This window comes from Panthera leo, chromosome A1 (genome assembly GCF_018350215.1).
Source record: "Panthera leo isolate Ple1 chromosome A1, P.leo_Ple1_pat1.1, whole genome shotgun sequence".
NCBI classification, from domain to species: domain Eukaryota; kingdom Metazoa; phylum Chordata; class Mammalia; order Carnivora; family Felidae; genus Panthera; species Panthera leo.
Window position 1 is genome coordinate 13,937,705 of NC_056679.1, and position 18,703 is coordinate 13,956,407.

At 32.9% G+C, this 18,703-nt stretch overlaps 1 protein-coding gene across 8 annotated transcripts in view; it reads left to right on the top strand.

Annotated features, from left to right (window-relative positions):
• The window catches only part of NBEA (neurobeachin), a 683,574-nt gene that overhangs the window by 223,819 nt on the left and 441,052 nt on the right, over positions 1 to 18,703 (top strand). For all 8 annotated transcript variants that reach the window (XM_042952224.1, XM_042952367.1, XM_042952503.1 and 5 more), the window contains 3 exons: positions 3,630 to 3,737; positions 8,806 to 8,974; positions 10,409 to 10,504. In XM_042952224.1, the coding sequence (XP_042808158.1) occupies positions 3,630 to 3,737; positions 8,806 to 8,974; positions 10,409 to 10,504 (373 nt within the window). The remainder of the gene's footprint in view (positions 1 to 3,629; positions 3,738 to 8,805; positions 8,975 to 10,408; positions 10,505 to 18,703) is intronic.

The following is an 18,703-nucleotide window of genomic DNA, read 5'->3' on the forward strand; positions in this document are numbered from 1 at the left end:
CTTGTTTAAATGAAGATACTAATCATTTCTACTTCATAGGATATTTATTAGGATATCAGTACACATAGCTCTGAAAGTTCTTAGTTATCACTGTTTTTCATAGTTAAAGGTATTTTCACAGAGCTGAATATTTGAATAACGTGTCTTTAAAATGGATATGTTTTTGGTGATAGATATTCTCATAATATGAAATATATATGTTGAATGCCCAGGAAATGAACGAATAGTGTATTTTGGAGTATAGCAGTAATCCCCATTCTGAATTAGCTCTTTATCAATATGTTTCACTGACCCTTTGTATCACATCCAGAGTTTTATCGTGACCTTTAAGGTCCTGCATGTCTGACTCATGCTTACGTCTCCAGCTGCAGCTTGTACCCCCTTACCCCCTTGCTTTTACCGTTTTAGTCATGTGATAGACTTCATTTAGTTCATCAGAGGATTTTTTTTCCCCTTCGACTTTTTCATAGGTTCTCTTTACTTGAAGGGTCAGATTTTTCACGTCTAGCAAAAGTCCATTCAACTCTAGCTTCAGCTTAAGTGGTACCCTTTGAGGAAAATGTTTTCAGATACACTTACTGCCACCCCTGCCTAGAGTAGTTTGATATTTTCATAAAGCCCGGTATGTCAATTATTGCATCCTACGCTTGTAATGAGATACTTAACATTGACAAGCTAATTTTTCTGTGCAGTAAGTGAAGACATGAAATAGGAGTTTAATTCATTTAAATAGTTCTGTGGCTTCAAATTTCTGTATTTTTTAAGCAGAACAACCACATATTTAGCATATCTGTATTGCAGCCTCTTTTTCACTTCTGTCAGAAAACATTCCTAAAATGATTAGACCATATTGTATATCAAGTCTCCAAAGCAGTTGCCGTTACTTAGAAAATTAAATATTAACACATCAGCGAGAATGTCTCATGTTATTTGTGTAGGCATAGTAGACTGTTAGTTGAGGGCAGTCTCGTACATCTTTGTAATTCCAGAGCAGGTATGTATAACATTGGCAATACTTTGTCAAAAGAGTACTAATTCTAGAATCAGACAGGTCTGAGTTTGTATTCTGGCTCTACCCCATAACAAGCGTTGTGACCTAAGATGAACTTCCTAGTCTCCTGGGCCTGAGTTTTCCAGTCTTTAAAATGGATACAAATCTTTTTTTAACTTTTTAATTTTAATTTTAATTTTTAATTTACATCCAAGTTAGCTAGCATGTAGTACAATAATGATTTCAGTAGAATCCAGTGATTCATTCCCTATGTATAACACCCAGTGCTCATCCCAACAAGCATCTTCGTTAATGTCCCTTGCCCACTTAGCCACCCCCCACCCGCAACCCCTCCAGCAACCCTCAGTTTGTTCTCTGTATTTAAGAGTCGCTTATGTTTTGTCCCCTTCCTGCTTTTTGTATTATTTTTGCTTCCCTTCCCCTATGTTCATCTGTTTTGTATGTTAATTCCACATATGAGTGAAGTCGTATGATATTTGTCCTTCTCTGACTAATTTTCACTTAGCATAATACCCTCTAGTTCCAAAAAATTGGTACAAATCTTAATTTACAAAGTGTTTATATGAGCTAAATGAAAAGCAATAATGTATTAAAGTGTTTAGTAATTCCTGACACAGTGAACTTTAAATTAATACTAATCCCCTTCCTCTCTCTAGCAGTTAACCACTCTATACACTCGTGAAATGAATAAATAAATTAGTATTTTTGAGAGCTTTGATCTTAAAGGATCTTAATTCGCTAGGTAATATGGAGCTTTTCAAGACTGTCAAGTCAAATATTACTCTGATTGTAGAATATGGAAAGAAAAGTCCAATGCAAAGGAATTTCGTAGTAATTTAGTTGAGCTAGTCTCAACTAATGTAAAGACCCTTAGCAATGAAAACTGGTTCATAAGTGATGGATAAAGAAATACTAGGGGAAATGGACTTGGTAAGAAAACACATTTTCTTGTGAGAATCAATGGACCTGGTTAATGAGGGTTTTTATTTATTTATTTATTTTTATGTGACACTTTAGTAAGTAAACCATAGACAATTTTGATGAAATACTAATCTGTATAGACTTGGGTGAGTCCAACATCTTCCTTGGGCCTCATTTTCTATACTTTGCAAAAAGGAGCAATAATACAAGTTTTGTCCATAAAGGAGTCTTTATAACGACCACATTTGATTATGGATGTAGAAATACTTTATAAAATGGAAAATGATATATTTAAGTTGACATATTTATACTTTTTTCACTTATGCTATAAATTATGTACTTTTCATCTCTGCTGTGAACAATGTGTTATTGTTTTAACCATTTTTGTGATAAGTGTTACTAGCTTATTATTTAGATGGTATAGCTGAGGCTCTGAGAGGTTAAGTATCTTACCTAAGGTCATATGGCTGATAAGTTTTGGAATTATAATGGAAACCAAATAACTATGCCATGTTCTTTTCACTATCCTGTGCTGCAGAGGAATCAAACATCTTAATTTAGGAATAAAATATCATATTGAGGTATATAGAGGATTAGAAGGAAGCGTATTCACTTTTAATTAGTTAAAGCAACAACAAATTATTCTATTTGCAGGAATCGTATTTAGTACTCTATGTATATGATCTAAGTTAATTCATACTTTTCTTAACATACAAATGAGTGTAAAAGTACTAGATTGAATTTCAGGAAATCTGGCCCTCTCACTAGTTTGCTATGTGATACATTACATAAAAATTGTCGGTTTTCGTATTTTAAGCTGTAAAAAGGATTCTTGGTGGTTATAATTTTTTTAAAGTTTTTATTTAAATTCTGTTGAGTTAAATATAGTGTAATATTGGTTTCAAGAGTAGAATGTAACGATTCATCACTTACATATGACACCCCGTGCTGATCACATTAAGTGCCCTTCTTAATCCCCATCACCCATTTTAGCTCATCCCGGCTCACCTGCCCTCAGGAACCCTCAGTTTGTTCTCTATCATTAAGAGACTCTTATGGTTTGTCCCCCTCTCTTTTTTCCCCCCTTCCCCTATGTTCATCTGTTTTGTTTCTCAAATTCCACATATGAGTGATGTCACAGGGTATTTGTCTTTTCCTGACTGACTGATTTCACTTAGCGTAATACACTGCAGCTCCAAGGTGCTTATGATCTTTAATGTCTTTCAGCTTTAATATCAAGACTGTGGGTTTTCGTAGATTCTAAAATGTTTATACATATAAAAGCTCATGCAATGTAATAGAGTAATCTCATATATTATAAAAGAATGATGGATAAATGAACCCAGTGACTCAAAAAGATATATTAACTAGAGATGGAGAAAGTGAGGCTCAGAAAATGTTAGTAACAAGCCCAAGGTCACACAGCAGAGTTTCAATCTTACTGTTCTTCTAAGTGTATAGTGGTAGCAATGGTGATGAAGAACAAGAACATTACTAGTAAGTGAAACTGTGACAAGGGCAGAGAGGAGAAGAGAAAAAGTGTCTTGTAATAGAGTGCTGTTGTCGATAAATGTTACTCAGTGATGTGTAAAGAACGTGATAAAAAATGTGGCTAGTGCAATACTAGAAATTGCACTCCTATATGAGTTTCTGTATTATGCTATTTTCTTTTTAACAATTCTCTTTCTTTTTAAAGACTCCATTAGAAAGTGTTCCAGGTAACCTTTCTCCTATTAAGGATCCTGATAGACTTCTTCAGGATGTTGATATTAATCGCCTTCGCGCCGTCGTCTTTCGGGATGTGGTAAGTTATACCTGCTTGATTTCCCAGGAAAAAATCTTCTAATGTTATTTGTGTAAAATCATTTCAATTTTATAAGAAAGCTGCAATTACAACCAGACGTCCTAATGTCAGGAATTGTAGGTTTAGAACATACTTCTGATTGTAAAGTGATGGAGCCTTTGCTTTCTCTGAAAGCTTATGGATACATCATTTTTTTAGATGATGTGAAATTTTGATTTAGATTGTGTATATACCAAGACCCTAGGGATAACCTTGAAAAATTATGATTCATTTTATGTTGAATCACCAGCTTTCTCTTTTAGTATTCCTTGCTCCATCTCTAGGTAGTGGCTATTTTGTTGTTCTCAATGTTCCTTGTCCTATGGATAAAAAAAAGATTAATTTATTAAGGTGTTCATGGCAATTACTTTTTGGAGGGGCAGTAATTTTTAAAAGAAGATCTGCATTTTAAAAATGTAGAATTTTTTGAGTATTTGAGTTACAAAAGTAGCTTTATAAAGCTTAGGGAAAGGATAGCTCATGGAGATAGTTTCTTGGAACATCCCAATTATATGATCTCTTACTCAAGTAAAAATAAGATTGGCCTTTTCACAAATCACATAGAAACATATATAGTATTTCGCAGCAGACTCATATTGACAGTACTTCTTACTATAGTTATTATTTTCCAGCACTTTGGATTCTATTTTTATTTTAATTGATGATTTATGAGACACATAAAAAAGTTTGTATCTTAAACTTATACTTAATAAATTGGATGAGTACTAGTTAAAACATATTTAAGTCACACAGCATAATACTACATGGTAGGAATACACAACAGAAAAACTGTCACTCTCTTTAATGTATATCAGTTCTTATAAATCACTAGAGAAATTATAAGCATACCAACAGAAAATTAGAGAGTGGACATAAAATAAGAAAGATAAGGTAACAAAGGTAACAAATATATGATGAAGTCAGTATCACCAATAGTCAAAAGAATACAAATTAAAATAACAGTGAGATATTTTTACTATTAGACAAATTTTAAATAATTTTAAATTTTTGTTATTTATTTTGAGAGAGAGAGAGAGAGAGAGAACAGGGGAGGGGTGGAGAGAGAGGGAGACAGAGAATCCCAAGCTCAGAGCCCAGTGTGGGACTTGAACACATGAACTGTGAGATCATAACCTGAGCCAAAATCAAGAGTCAGACACTTAACTGATTGAGTCACCCAGGCAAATAAAAAAAATTTAAGTAATAATATCTAGCATTGCAAGGGTACATTGAAACATGCTGTGTCATGTATCACTGGTAGACATTTAGATTGGATAAACGTTCTGAATAGTTCTCTTCCATCACCAGGAGTTAAAACTCTTACAAATATTGATGCCCTGTGACCCATTGGTTCTACCGAGAAGTTATCTGACTTCATGTGCTCATCAAAGATGCCTACAGGAAAATTGGCAACAACACAAATATCTAACAATAGAGTTTCAGCTTAATAGGTCATAGTATTTTCATTCATTGGGAGGCTATGCAACCATTGAAATCATATTTTTGAGGAAAATTGAATACATAGAAAAATGCCCATGATATATTTTAAGGGAAAGCAGCAGTATACAAAAGTACTTATATTACATAAATACTGCATTTTTATGTTGAGTGTATGTACATGTACTTGTGCACCTTTAAAAAATAAAAGACTAGAAAAAACATACCAAGTGCTGCTAATGATTATCTCCAGTTCTTATTTTATACTTTATTCTTTTATACTTTTTCTGTGTTTTCAAAAGTTCTAGAATAAAACTATATTTCTTTGTAATTAATAAATAATAAAATATTTTTTAATGGAGTTAAAATGAATGATAGCATAAAAACCATGATGTACGAGTCTCCCAATAATCTGGACTCTAATCCAGACTTGGAAAAAAATCACTAACAGGTTAGTCACTTAGACATGAGAATTATCCTGAAAAAATATGCTGTGGAAAGAATGTTTTTCTCATGGAGAACGATTAAAATGGAGCAAATTCTCATCTCTCAGAGGCACGCTCAGACCTAACATACAAGGGGTTTATGTTAAGGGCGACATTGTGTTTAAATTGTTAGTAAGTTCTGCATTAGGTTATTGTGGTAGATTGTGATAATTTTCTCTAAAACTGCTAGATGTTAAATATGTCAGATAACCCAGCAGTGGTGCCTAGCTTTTTCTTCCTGAAGGACGGGAATTAAGTGTTTCCAGATGTACCTTCCAAACATCATCAAGGTAATATAACTTGTGTTTGTTAAGTTTATAATGTGTTTCAGACACTTAATATAAATCCTAAACTTTCATTTAAGGACTAAAAGAAAGCTAAGACTCAGAAGCATTAAGACCACACAGGTAGTATGAGATAGTCAGAACCCTAAGGTAGAGCTCTCCAAAACATTCTCTGTTTCATCACCATATTTTTATTTATTTGTCTATTTATTTACTTATCTATTTATTTATTTATTTATTAAGTTTTTATTTAAATTCCAGTTAGTTAACGTACAGTGTAATATTAGTTTCTGGTGGACAGTATAGTAATTCAACACTTTAATACATCACCTGGTGCTCATCACAAGTGCCCTCCTTAATCCCTGTCACTTATTGGAAGTGTTTGACAATTGATATATTTTAGGCTCAATTGTAGATATAATGCCAAGAATTCTACTTGACTTTTGACATTTTTGTGAATCAATAGTTGTTTTTAGTTGCCTTAATTTCAAAAACAAATGAGGCCAAAAATTAGGTTTTTAAGGAAAAGTATGTAGATTATATATATGCATGTAATATGTAATAGATATGAATTTATCTTGCTCTTGTCTGTTTTCCATGATGAAGACATTGCTGACTTAAACTCACATAAACTGTTCAAATCTAGGTAAAAGTGCCATGTGGCAAAATTTGCTATGTGGTAAGAAAATAATTAGACTTTAAAAATCAATTTTGTTTTTAGTGTTTGCCAATAAGCTAAAATTTGAAAGGAAATTCATTACGCTTCTCTCTCTCTCTCTCTCTCTCTCTCAAGCCTAGATTATACTAGGCCACTTATATACAAATTATATAAACTGAAGTAATTTTAATCCTTTAAAGTTGAATTAGATAGTTTTAGCATCCTGGTTGAAGCATTAAAATTTTTAAAGGATTTCAGAGTTAATTATGTTACTAATTCAGGATTGAATAGTGGAGAGACCGATTTCTTAAGCAGATGGGAGAAACATAAGAGTTTATGTCTTCATAATAATAACATATGTAGGAAAGGCAATTGATTTGTATAAAAATTGAGTTACTCTCCAGATGTTTAGCCTCTATGTCTGTTGTGCTTGGTTTTTAAAGACAGAACTGGGAATAAGCAGCACAATTGGTTTGCAGATCTGGATTTGAAAAGAAAAGGCAACTGTTTTCATGCCGTACATATGGGAGATTTTCACTTGGCTAAGACAACACTTCACAGTATCTGTTGTTTGCAACTCCCCAACTTTGTAGTTGACATGCATTCATTCCACACATGCCTTTTAACTGCCTGGTACTGAGTTTCCAAGTGGTGGAAATGTATCCTAGAATATTATAGTTCATCACAGCTTGAGCTGTGTTTGAATTCATTCCTGGTCAGTATCCTCACTGATCTGATTGCACTTCAGTGTCCTTTACAATACTGTTTAAGTATTTGATTTTGCCCGTTCCCTATGTATTTATTCCATCAGCATTATAATCACAGGGTATGTATTTCACACACTTTATAAGAAATTATATCTCTAGAAAAGTTGTCACTCACAGAATATGAAATACTAAATTCATAATATTTCAGAACAAATTTAATCTGTTTGCGTTGTTTTCTCTGTTAGCGGTGCCAATTCCATTTCAAAGTATTATTAGTAAATATGTCTTGTTTGCTTTCTTTTCTGACAAAGGCCCATAAATTCTGAATCTTGTTGGCATTGGTGCTTAAATGGATTAATAAATATTAAGTGCCTTTAATGGAGTTGCTAGACTTTAATGCATGTTTGCTTTCCTTATTTGTATCATACTATTTCTTACCTGCTATCTGTGGGCCACAGTAATCACTGGCAGTTTTGGTTTGAAGTGTTAGTTTTACTAGCTTAGAAAAAAGGCTTTATAACTATTTACATTTGATTCCTTAGATATAGTCTAATTTGAAAGTGGTATTAGAGGTTATAATTTTTGCCCTATGAGATATTTACCTAGGCCTTCAAGGTTCTGGGTAGCTCTTTATATTTCACAAAGCAACTTGTAGAGTTATCTTCTCTACTAGACTGCAGTCTGCTTTTTTAAATCTATTGTCTATGTATCTTAACTTGACCCATTGTTTTCTGACCTTTTACCAATTTGTTGCAGTCCTCTTTAAAAACTCCCATTTTGTCATTGAGTTTTTGAAGTTCAGAGCCTCAAATATTGGCAGTTTTTTAGAAGTCATTTTCTTCTAGTGCAAAATAGTGGGATTGTCACTTTTTTAAAGTTTATTTATGCAGTCAAAGGTTGCATTAGCTTTTCTTAAGCTGCCATATCATACTTCTAACTCATATGGAGCTGGTATAAGTCCACATTTTCTGTTCCTCCACTGTTTATATTTCCCCTGTTTTGTACTCATATACTCTCATATACTCTCCTAAGGTAGGATTGTACATGCATCTCAATTATAATTTATTCTATTCATTTTTTTTTAAGTTATAACATTTGGAACTGTTGATTTTTATCCAGATATTATTCTTTCTAACTTTATACTTTCTGTATATTTTATAAATGTACATACTCTGTTATAGAAGTAATGGATAGTAAAGTTTTGTGGCATATTCAGCAAAATTTTAAAATTCTTATTTTTTAAATTAAATTTCAACCTATAATTCAGATGATATATTCCTGGAGTTTTGTATTTATACTTAAATGATACTAATTACATAATAATATATGTTTAGAAGTTTTAATAAAAATTAAATGTCATATTTTGTCTCCATAAAGAAAACGAAATAGGAGTAGTTTCTTACACTCTAATAATTTTTAAAAAATTGAATGTCAGAACTGCCTTTTCCTTTCATACAGGATGATAGCAAGCAGGCACAGTTCTTAGCTCTAGCTGTTGTTTACTTCATTTCGGTTCTGATGGTTTCCAAGTACCGTGACATATTAGAACCCCAGCGAGAGACTACAAGAACTGGAAGCCAACCAGGTAGAAACATCAGACAAGAAATAAATTCGCCAACAAGTACAGGTACTATTTTTTTTTAAATTATTTGAATTTTTGTCATCATTTATCTCTTTTTGTTTCATTTTTACTTCCAGATATAAACTAGTCCTACTTATAAAATCCCATCACACATTTATAAGTAGGTGGTGTATAAATGCCAATTTCATTTTCCTTAATTCTGCAAAAATGTGTGGATTTCCTTGATATTAACTGATTCTCATTTTGCCAGTGCAGTTTGGTTTTAGTGTTTTCCACCTATTAATACAAACCATTTACTACTTAATATGCATATAACTGATATATTTTTAATGTATTACTTTTTAACTATTATGAACATGAAAGTAGGAGATCCTTATAAAGACCTTGAATAAGCCAAAATTTAAATCTTTAGAGCCAAATTTAAAGATAGCTTCTCTCTCTCTCTCTCTCTCTCTCTCTTTCTCTCATTCTCTCTTTCTTTTGCTGTGTATAGTTACTTAAGGATATACATTTTTATCAGAAATTCATAGTAAGCAAACATATATTCTAAACTTTATACCAAAGTTGTTTCAACTAAAATCAAAGACTTACAGACAACAAGGAACCATCTTGGGTCATATTGTCTTTATTATTTGGCAAAGATGCTTATGGTGTGGGAGTTCTTGCTTTATCAGCTTTGCCTACTCTGCTTAAAAATGATAAACTAACATTTTAATATCATGGGGTGCCTTCTGTCAGCTGCATTTCCTGCCCTGTATTTATATCAAGGTTGTTTCTTGGTTGTTTGCAGTGTATCCTTAGTAACCTAGTGTTTATTTCATGTACCACTGGATTAATTTGTAGTTGAGATTGTCTTTCCTAAATAAATGCGTATGATATATAAAGAAAATGGATATTTTACAAAGTGAGTAGAAATTAGTGGTCAAATCTCTGCATCTTGTTTTCCATGAGCATATCATATCTCCTTTTACCTTGACATTGTGGAAATATGGATTATGTTTTAGCTATTATACTTTATTTTTGCATGCTAAATTTACTTTGAATACATAAACATGGCGCTATTTCATTGCAGTATACTTTTAACTTTATTCTTCAAATTAAACATTATCCTACCATTCCATTTTATGTCTTTTGACCATTTAAAACACTAAGACATTATGTTAACCAACTTTTTCTTCATTTTTAATGCATCCATGTCAGCTTTATATGTATAAAACAAGCAATATTTTAGTCAGTCTTCCAGTTCTGATTTTGTGTGTGTGTGTCTTTCTGTATGTTGCCAAAGTTACTCTACTTAACAAGTGTATGATTTCTCCTTTCTCTTAATATGTAACCTCTTTCCTTCCCCCAGAGATGCAGTCTTTATTTCTAGTACTGTTTGCATGTTGCAGTAATTCAGAGTTGTCATGGATCTCCAGTGGACCGTGTTGCAGGTTGTTACATGCTGGCTCAAATTTGATTCCATGATTTTCTCTACAGTTGTGGTCATACCATCTATCCCTCATCCAAGTTTGAACCATGGATTCCTTGCCAAGTTAATTCCCGAGCAGAGCTTTGCCCACTCATTTTACAAAGGTAATACTGACCTCATCTCCTGACCTGTTTGGGTATTCGTGTTTCATTAATTGTTATACAATAAATATCCATAATGTAATTGTTTACAAATAAGTATACACCTCAGGTTTCATGGAGATATGATATGTTGTGTTTATATTTGGCTATTGGGAGCAAAATATAATTTGTGTATTTGTATTTCATCACATTTCTTTAAAATATCATCTGCAAATTAAGGATACTTAACTATATATATAATAATATTCACGGTGGTGCCATTGTCTGGAGTATGCAGAAAGTCATACCTTAGTAGAGGGACTAATTAGCCCTAAAATGAAGGCTACTCTAGGCTCAAAAGAAAAAAAACGCTGAAAAACAAGACTTGAAAGCATCAAATTGATCTAGAGTTACTTAGCTTTCTATCAGAACAAAGTTCCACTTTTCTTTGAAGAAATACAAAATAATTCTTCAACAAACAACATAAAATTCAATGTTAAGCATTCCATAAAAAATTCTAAACATGTAAAGAAGCAGGAAAATGTAATACATAAGCAAGAGAAAAAAAATCATTCCATAGAAACAGATTCAGAAAGGGCAGAGATGGCAGAATAAGCAGATAAAAACATTCAAACAGGTATTATAAGTATGTTCAACATGTTTGTCAGTCTAAAAGGAATAGTGAATGTCATGAGAAAAAATAGAAGATTTTTTTTTTAAAGGAGAAGTTGGAAGTTTTAAAGGTAAAAAATAAAATAGCTGATGTGATGTCTCTGGGTAACATTAACATGGGATTACTCTCTGCAGAACCAAGAACTGTGGTAAACCAAATTCGGCTCCCTGCCCCACCCAAGATTTTCCCATGCGTAATTCCACGCATAATTCCTGGGACGGTGAATATGACGCATTTTGTTCCTGTGACCATGTTGTATTACATAGCACAATTGTTTTTAACAGACAGTGATTATCCATATAGTCCTGACCTAATGACATGAGTCCCATAAAGACAGAAAAGGAAGACAGAACGACTCAGTTTAAGAGTGATTTGACTTGAGGGAAGTCCTTTATTGCTGAGATGAGGGTGACTACAGTTCAAAGACCTGAGATGACTTTGTAGGACCTTAGGAGCACTACCTGGCTGACAGTCAGCAAGTAAGTGGGGGACTTGAGCCTACAGCAACAAAGAACTGAATTCTGCCAATAACTTGAGTGAGTTTAAAGAGGACCTCGAGCTCCAGATGATACCCTAGTTCAATATATACTATACATTGTCTAATAATATGGAAGACCAACTTGTAGAACAAATAAAGCAGTGAAGAATTTTTTGTTACAACATGATGAATGCACAGAATTATTTTTATAAATGTGCAACCTGTGAACATCATGATGAAATAAAGGAAAAATTCTTTCTTTTCATCTTTATTGCTTACAAACATCTAGCTATGAGCTAAGAAGAATTAGATTAAATTAGATTAGATTAAAAGTCTGGAGTTTGTTTTGTATAGAAATGTATTTACAAAGGTTTAGATGTAGTGACTGGAGGCTATTCTGGAATAGTTATCCACATTAAGAGCCTACATCAGAATATCAATGCACAGTTTTCTTTATCAAGGATACTTTCTTGTGAAAACAATATTAGTTGAATGGCACAGTGTTCTTAGCGGCATAATAAAATTTTGAATAATTTTAAGACTGATGTGATAAATTTGCTATTTTCTTCACTATGTGATAATATGGAAGCTGATCATAAGTAACTGTTATTGAATGCTGTGGTACAATGCATCTTAAAAGGAAAAGTTCTATTGATGATGTTGGAACTACAAATTCAACTCTTGGTGTTTTTACAGGATAAGAAAGCAGCCTGAGTCCACTCTTAAAAGGCTAGTGGGACTGGCTGCATTGTCAGACCTGTAAAACATTTTTAAGGAGTTCAGTACTTACAAAATGGGGGATGATTGCAATATGTTTTTTAAGTAGAGAAAAGATCAAAGGGCAAAAAGTTAGAATCTTGGAAGTATACAGTTTTATGACATTTTTAATTATTTAATAATTATTATTTAATATGATTATCAATGAAAGTATCTTAGTCTTCAAGGATGATCTTGATTTTGCTCATCCTTGAAAATCTATCTCCTAACACAATATGTATATGATAGAATATTTTGTGTTTAATTTTCCACCAAGAAAAAGATTTGTACATAAGAGACTCATGGAACTGGGATCCATTTCTTTTATTGAAATATAATTTATTATTGATTATAACACAAGATAAGTTACTGGAATTGGGTGGGCATTGATGAGAATTGAGAGTATATTTTGAAAAAATAGCATTTCTAGTTTCATTTTGGATGAAAGTTTAAGATGAGTATCCTGAGCTCTCTGACTTTTCATTCCATGAATATACCTTTGTGACACTACTTTCTGTACTCTGTGTGATATTAAAATAAAACAAAAACAGGGTAGCTGTGTGTTATTCCCATGAATAATTCCCATTATTGCCAGTTCAGCTTGGATTAGATAAATTAACAAGCAAAATCTCAGTGTCACATTATCAACTTTAAATATTTATATTCCCAGTATTTATGTTAAACATATTTATATAGGCATCTCTTTTGGGGAATCACTCTTTTACTTAAAACTTTTTCATTTGTTTATGATGTGTGATGGAAAAAAGTCACAAGTATAATAACATTTATTTGTATCAATCACCTATACATACACTTTCAGTGAACAACATGGACAGTTTATTATTTTCTTTTTCCCAATGTTATCTTTGTTCTGATTAAATTGAAGTTCATATTTTGTCTATGGAGTCAAATAAAAACATTTGAGCTTTTATTTTGTGTACTTAATTTTTAAAATTATTTTTAATTCATTTTCAAATGTCAATGATGGTTTTAAAAAAAGGTAAATTTTCACAGATAGTTTGATAAGTACTGATCTGGACTACTCTTCAACTCCAACACACTTCACTTTCTTCTTTCAGCTCATTATTGAGCCTTTTAAAATATTCTGAACTAGCTCTTTCTGGCCCCCCTCTCTCTTTTTTTTCAATCTTTGATATTCCCTTAGTTCAAAGTCTTACCCCTTATTGGAACATTGCCATGGTTTCTTCATTGGACTTCTGTAGTCATTTAGTCTATTACTGATGACAATAAAAAAATAACACTAATGTATATAATAAAGTAATGAAATGTAATTTATATTTACTATACATTCCTATAATAAATATTTTCTAATGTATAGGAAGTATAATAAAGCAGTTTTTCTTTCTAAAAATTTTAAAGGCACCCTATAATTTAAGAGACAAAGTTAAAATGTTTTAACTTGTAGTGGAACACTGCTTTAGTTCTAATTTACCTGGATTCTACAATTGTCTCTAAAGTAGTTTCTTCATCTCTTACTGATCTTTATTCTATTTTTACAATTTTGCTGCAATTTGTTTTAAAATGTAAATGATACTGTTCCTTGCTTTTTCTTTTTTTTTTTTTCACTTAAAATTTTCTGGTGGCATTTAGGGTAAAAATACGGGCTTTGGATAGTGATATGACTGCTGATTATCTTTCCAAGTTTATCTCATGTTATTCTTCCATTTTCTCACTATGCTACTATAATCAAACTATCTTTTCATTCCTTAATAATACAACCATTTTCCTGACTCTTTGTATTTTTGTATCTTTGTATCTTTGTATTTTGGTTCTGGTGTTTGGCTCTGTCTTTTCCCTATTTCTTGCATCCTTGGTGCGTGTTCATCCGTCAGGTGTCTCCCTAAACATGTCCCCCTCATTGATGCCGTACCTGACTGCTGTACCTGAATAGTTTCCTCCCCATGACCAACCTGTTCTCTACCACTACATCCTCTTTATTTCCCTTTTTGCACTTACACAATTTATTTCTTTGTTTAGTTGTTTATTGGAATGTGTACTTCAAGAGAGCAGTCCCTGACACATAGCATGGCACTTGGAAGTAAATATAGAGGAAGTTTTTGTTTAGTAGATGAGTAAGCCAGTGAGAAAGCTAAACAGTTTTTTAAAATTTTGATATTGATGATAGCCATAAAATGTATTTCATTATTAAGCATGCTAAAAACAGAGGCAAAAAACTTTTATTGATAACTTGGCCTAGAAGATTAAGAAGCTTTATATTACTCATTTCACTATAGGATTAATAAGAATAAATTTAATATTTAGGTGAACTTATAAATAAATATATAAGTTTTCCTCTAACAGTTCATTATTAGGGCAAGAATTAACACCAGAAACAAAATAGTTAAGATAAGGTAGTACTGGTGAAAGAACAGGCATATGGCATGAATGATCTATAAATACGCTGGAATTTGTATGAATGTTTCTTATGGTATAAATATATTGCATATAGTATCATATATTATAAATACAACTTTCCTAATCAAATAGAAAAAGAAATATCATTTGGCAAATGGTATTGAGGTTACCAAATTGGCAACTATTTGAAAAAAATTAATTTATATCCTTATCTCATTTATTATGCCAGATAAACTTCACATGCACTAAATTTAAAGGTAAAAATGAAACTGAAAATAATTAAAGAAAATTAAAGTTAATATTTGTGTAAAAAACGTGTCTTAAGTTATAACATCAGAAACTGAAGTTCAAAGTGAAAGATACGACTAAATAAAAGTTTTGTATATCTGCATGTCGAAAATGTTGACAAAATTTAAATCAAATACAAACAGAATTTTATATGATAAAAGTTAATAACTTTAATGATTAAAAAGCTTTTATAGATCAACTAAAAGAATGTATCACACTAAGGGAAACATATAGAAAACATCAAACAGTTAACAAAAGAAAATTAAATTATACTACAGATAAGAACAATTTAAATCTAATAATCAAATAAAAATATATTAACAAAAATATTAACAAAAATTTTCAAATTTGGCATAATTTGCAAATTTGGCAAAATTCTGAAGGGTTAAAATGCAAATATGTGCACAAAACAGCACAAAAATGTTTATAATACAACAATTTATATACAAATATTTTATGACTTAGTTTTTATTTATTGTATGTTTGGAAATAAAGTTAATCTTTATTAAATAAGTTGTTACATTCGTATCAAACAACAAAGGGTTTCAGTGTTATAAATTTGTTATTTTCTCTTGCTTTTGGAGTCATTGTTAATGTATCCATTGTAATCCATTATGTGGATGCATTATAATTTATTTTATAAGTAATCTAGTGCACTTTCATTATAATATTCATAGAATATTTATTGTATACTGATGTTGCATAATATATCTTTCATTTATTTACAGGTAAAAATCATGCCCTGTATTCCTAGCAAATATTTCTTAAAAACATCAACTCTGAAATAAATGTGTTTTCAGCATTAGTAAAGGTACCAACAAAAGCCTTCCTCTCCTCTTTCTTTTCTTTCATCCTCTAATTTAACCTTTCTTTCAGTTTACTTTTTTTTTTTTTACTTTTTTCTAATGTTTATATTTATTTTTGCGACAGAGACAGAGCATGAGTGGGGGAGAGGCAGAGAAAGAGGGAGACACAGAATCTGAAGCAAGCTCCAGGATCTGTGCTGTCAGCACAGAGCCCGGCGTGGCACCCGAACCCACGAACCGTTGAGACCATAACCTGAGCCGAAGTCGGGCGCGTAACCAACTGAGCCACCCAGGCGCCCCTATTCTATGAATTTTTTGATGGAGTCTTTAGGATTTTCTATATACAGTATGTCATCTGTGGATATTGACAGATTTACTTCTTCCTTTCCAATCTGGATGCCTTTTATGTCTTTTTCTTGCCTAATTATTCAGGCTAGGACTTCCCAATACTCTGATGAATAGTGATGAGAATGGGCATCTTTATCCTATTCCTGATCTTAGGAGGAAAGCTTTTAGCTTTTCACCATTGATGATGGTAGCTACAGGATTGTCATATATGGTCTCTATAATGTGGAAGCCTCTATACCCACTTTGTTGAGAGCTTTTATAACAAATGGATGTTAAATTTTGTCAGATGCTTTCCCTGCATCTATTGAGATGATCGTGTGATTTTCACCTTTCTTTTTGTTAAAGTGGTTTATCACATTGACTGATTTGCAGATGTGGAACCATCCTTGTATCCCTGAAATAAATTCCACTTGATCATGGTATATGATCCTTTTAATGTATTGTTGAATTTTATTTGCTAATGTTTTGTTGAGGGTTTTTGTATTTATGTTTGGTAGGAATATCAACCTATAATTTTCTTCTCTTGTTTGGTTTTAGTATCAGGGTAATGCTGGCCTTAGTAAAATGAGTTTGGAAGAGCTCCCTCCTCTTCTGTTTTTTGGAAGAGTTTGAGAAGGATTGTTGCTAATTCTTCCGTTAATGCTTGGTGAAGCCATCTGGTACTGGACTGTTGTTTGTTGGTAGTCTATTCAGATTATAGAGCTCTTCATAATTTAGTCTTGGTAGATTGTACATTATAAGAATTTGTCCTTTTCCTCCAGGCTGCCTAATTTGTTGGCATAATATTATTTGTAGTAGTCTATGATCCTTTGTCTTTCTGTGATATCAGTTGTAACAGCTCCTCTTTAGCATTTGTGATTTTATTTATTTGAGTACTCTCTCTTTTTTCCTTAATAAGACTAGCTAAAGGTTTGTCAATTTTCTTTACTTTTCAAAGAACCAGCTTTTAGTTTCATTGATTTTCTGTATAGTCTTTTCACTATTTTATTTATTTCTGCTCCAATCTTCATTATTTCTTTTTTTCTGCTAACCTGGGCTTTGTTTATTCTTCTTTTTCTATACCTTTTTTACAGCTTGAGGTATAAAGTTAGGTTGTTTATTTGAGACTTTTCTTCTTTCTTGAGGTAGGCATCTGGTCTAATGTAGCGTTTAAGGCTGATGTTTCCTTATCAATTTTCTGTCTGGATAATCTACCCATTGATGTAAGTGAGTATTAAAATCTCCTTCTGTGATTATCTTGCTATTTCTTCTTTAGGTATGTTAATATTTGCTTTTTATATTTAGATGTTACTATGTTGGATGCATGTTTACAAATGTCTATCCTTTTGTTGAATTGACCTCATGTAACTGCCATCTTTGTTTCTTATTACAGTCTTTATTATTTTTTGTATATATACATGTAGATATACGTATGTGTGTGTGTGTGTGTGTGTGTGTGTGTGTGTATAAAGTATAGCTACTTCACCTTTCTTTTGGTATGGAATATCTTTTTCCATCCCTTCACTTTTATTCTCTGCATGTCCTGACATCTAAAGGTAGTCTCTAGCAGGCAGCAGATATGATTGGTCCTGTTTTTTGGATTTTGTTTATTTGTTATTCAGTCCCTCTACATCTTTTGATTGGAGAGTTTAGTTTACACGTGTCTGGTGCCCTGATTTTTATGGCTGCCTCCCAAGGGAAACCTCTTGACCACCTGATTCTGAAGGCCAGAGGAGATTGTGTTCTTGGTGTTATGGAACTGTAATAATCTGTGTCACCCAGGAAGGAGCCTATGCCTCAGTCTGGCATCCCAATTTTTACAATTTGCTGCCAGGGGGCAACTGTATATTGCCTGACTCTGGCAACTTACCCTTGTGAGTCTAACAGGGTTGTAACCAATGGGGACAAAGTTCTAAAACAGCTACCACCCACAGGGTACATCTAGAGGCAGCAGACCCAGGGACTCTGTCTTTCTAAGAAGGCTTATTAGCTAATCATCATGACTACGCCCTGAGGAGCAGGCTTCTAATTAAACATGCATCTAGGGGCTGACTATAATCATTTCCAGTCTCTGGTGCCCTAGTTTTTTGCAGTGCCACCCAAGGAAGCCCCTTGATCACCCAGCTCTTATGGATAGGGAACTTTCATTCCTGGGTCCCACAGGACTCTACCAGTCTGAGAGACAGTTCTTGGCGGGCTGCTACCCCGGGTACTACACAGACAGCAAACTGAGGCACACCCTCCAGTCTTTCTGTGAAGGAGACCTCTTGAGACCTTTTGGCTTACTTATCCTGGAGCTTGGCCTTCGGCATGTATCTAGTGGCCTATGGAGTTTATCCCAAGGAATGTAGGCTATGGATGCCACCTTGATGCTTTCCTTCTCCCTTGCTTCAGCATGCTAGTATCTCTCAGAAAAAAAAGCGTGTGTACTCGTCCCAGTCCCTGGTTTTTATAATTGCCACCCAGCAGATGCTGCCAGATAATCTGTCTCTCATGGCCAGTGGGGCTTACACTGTTGG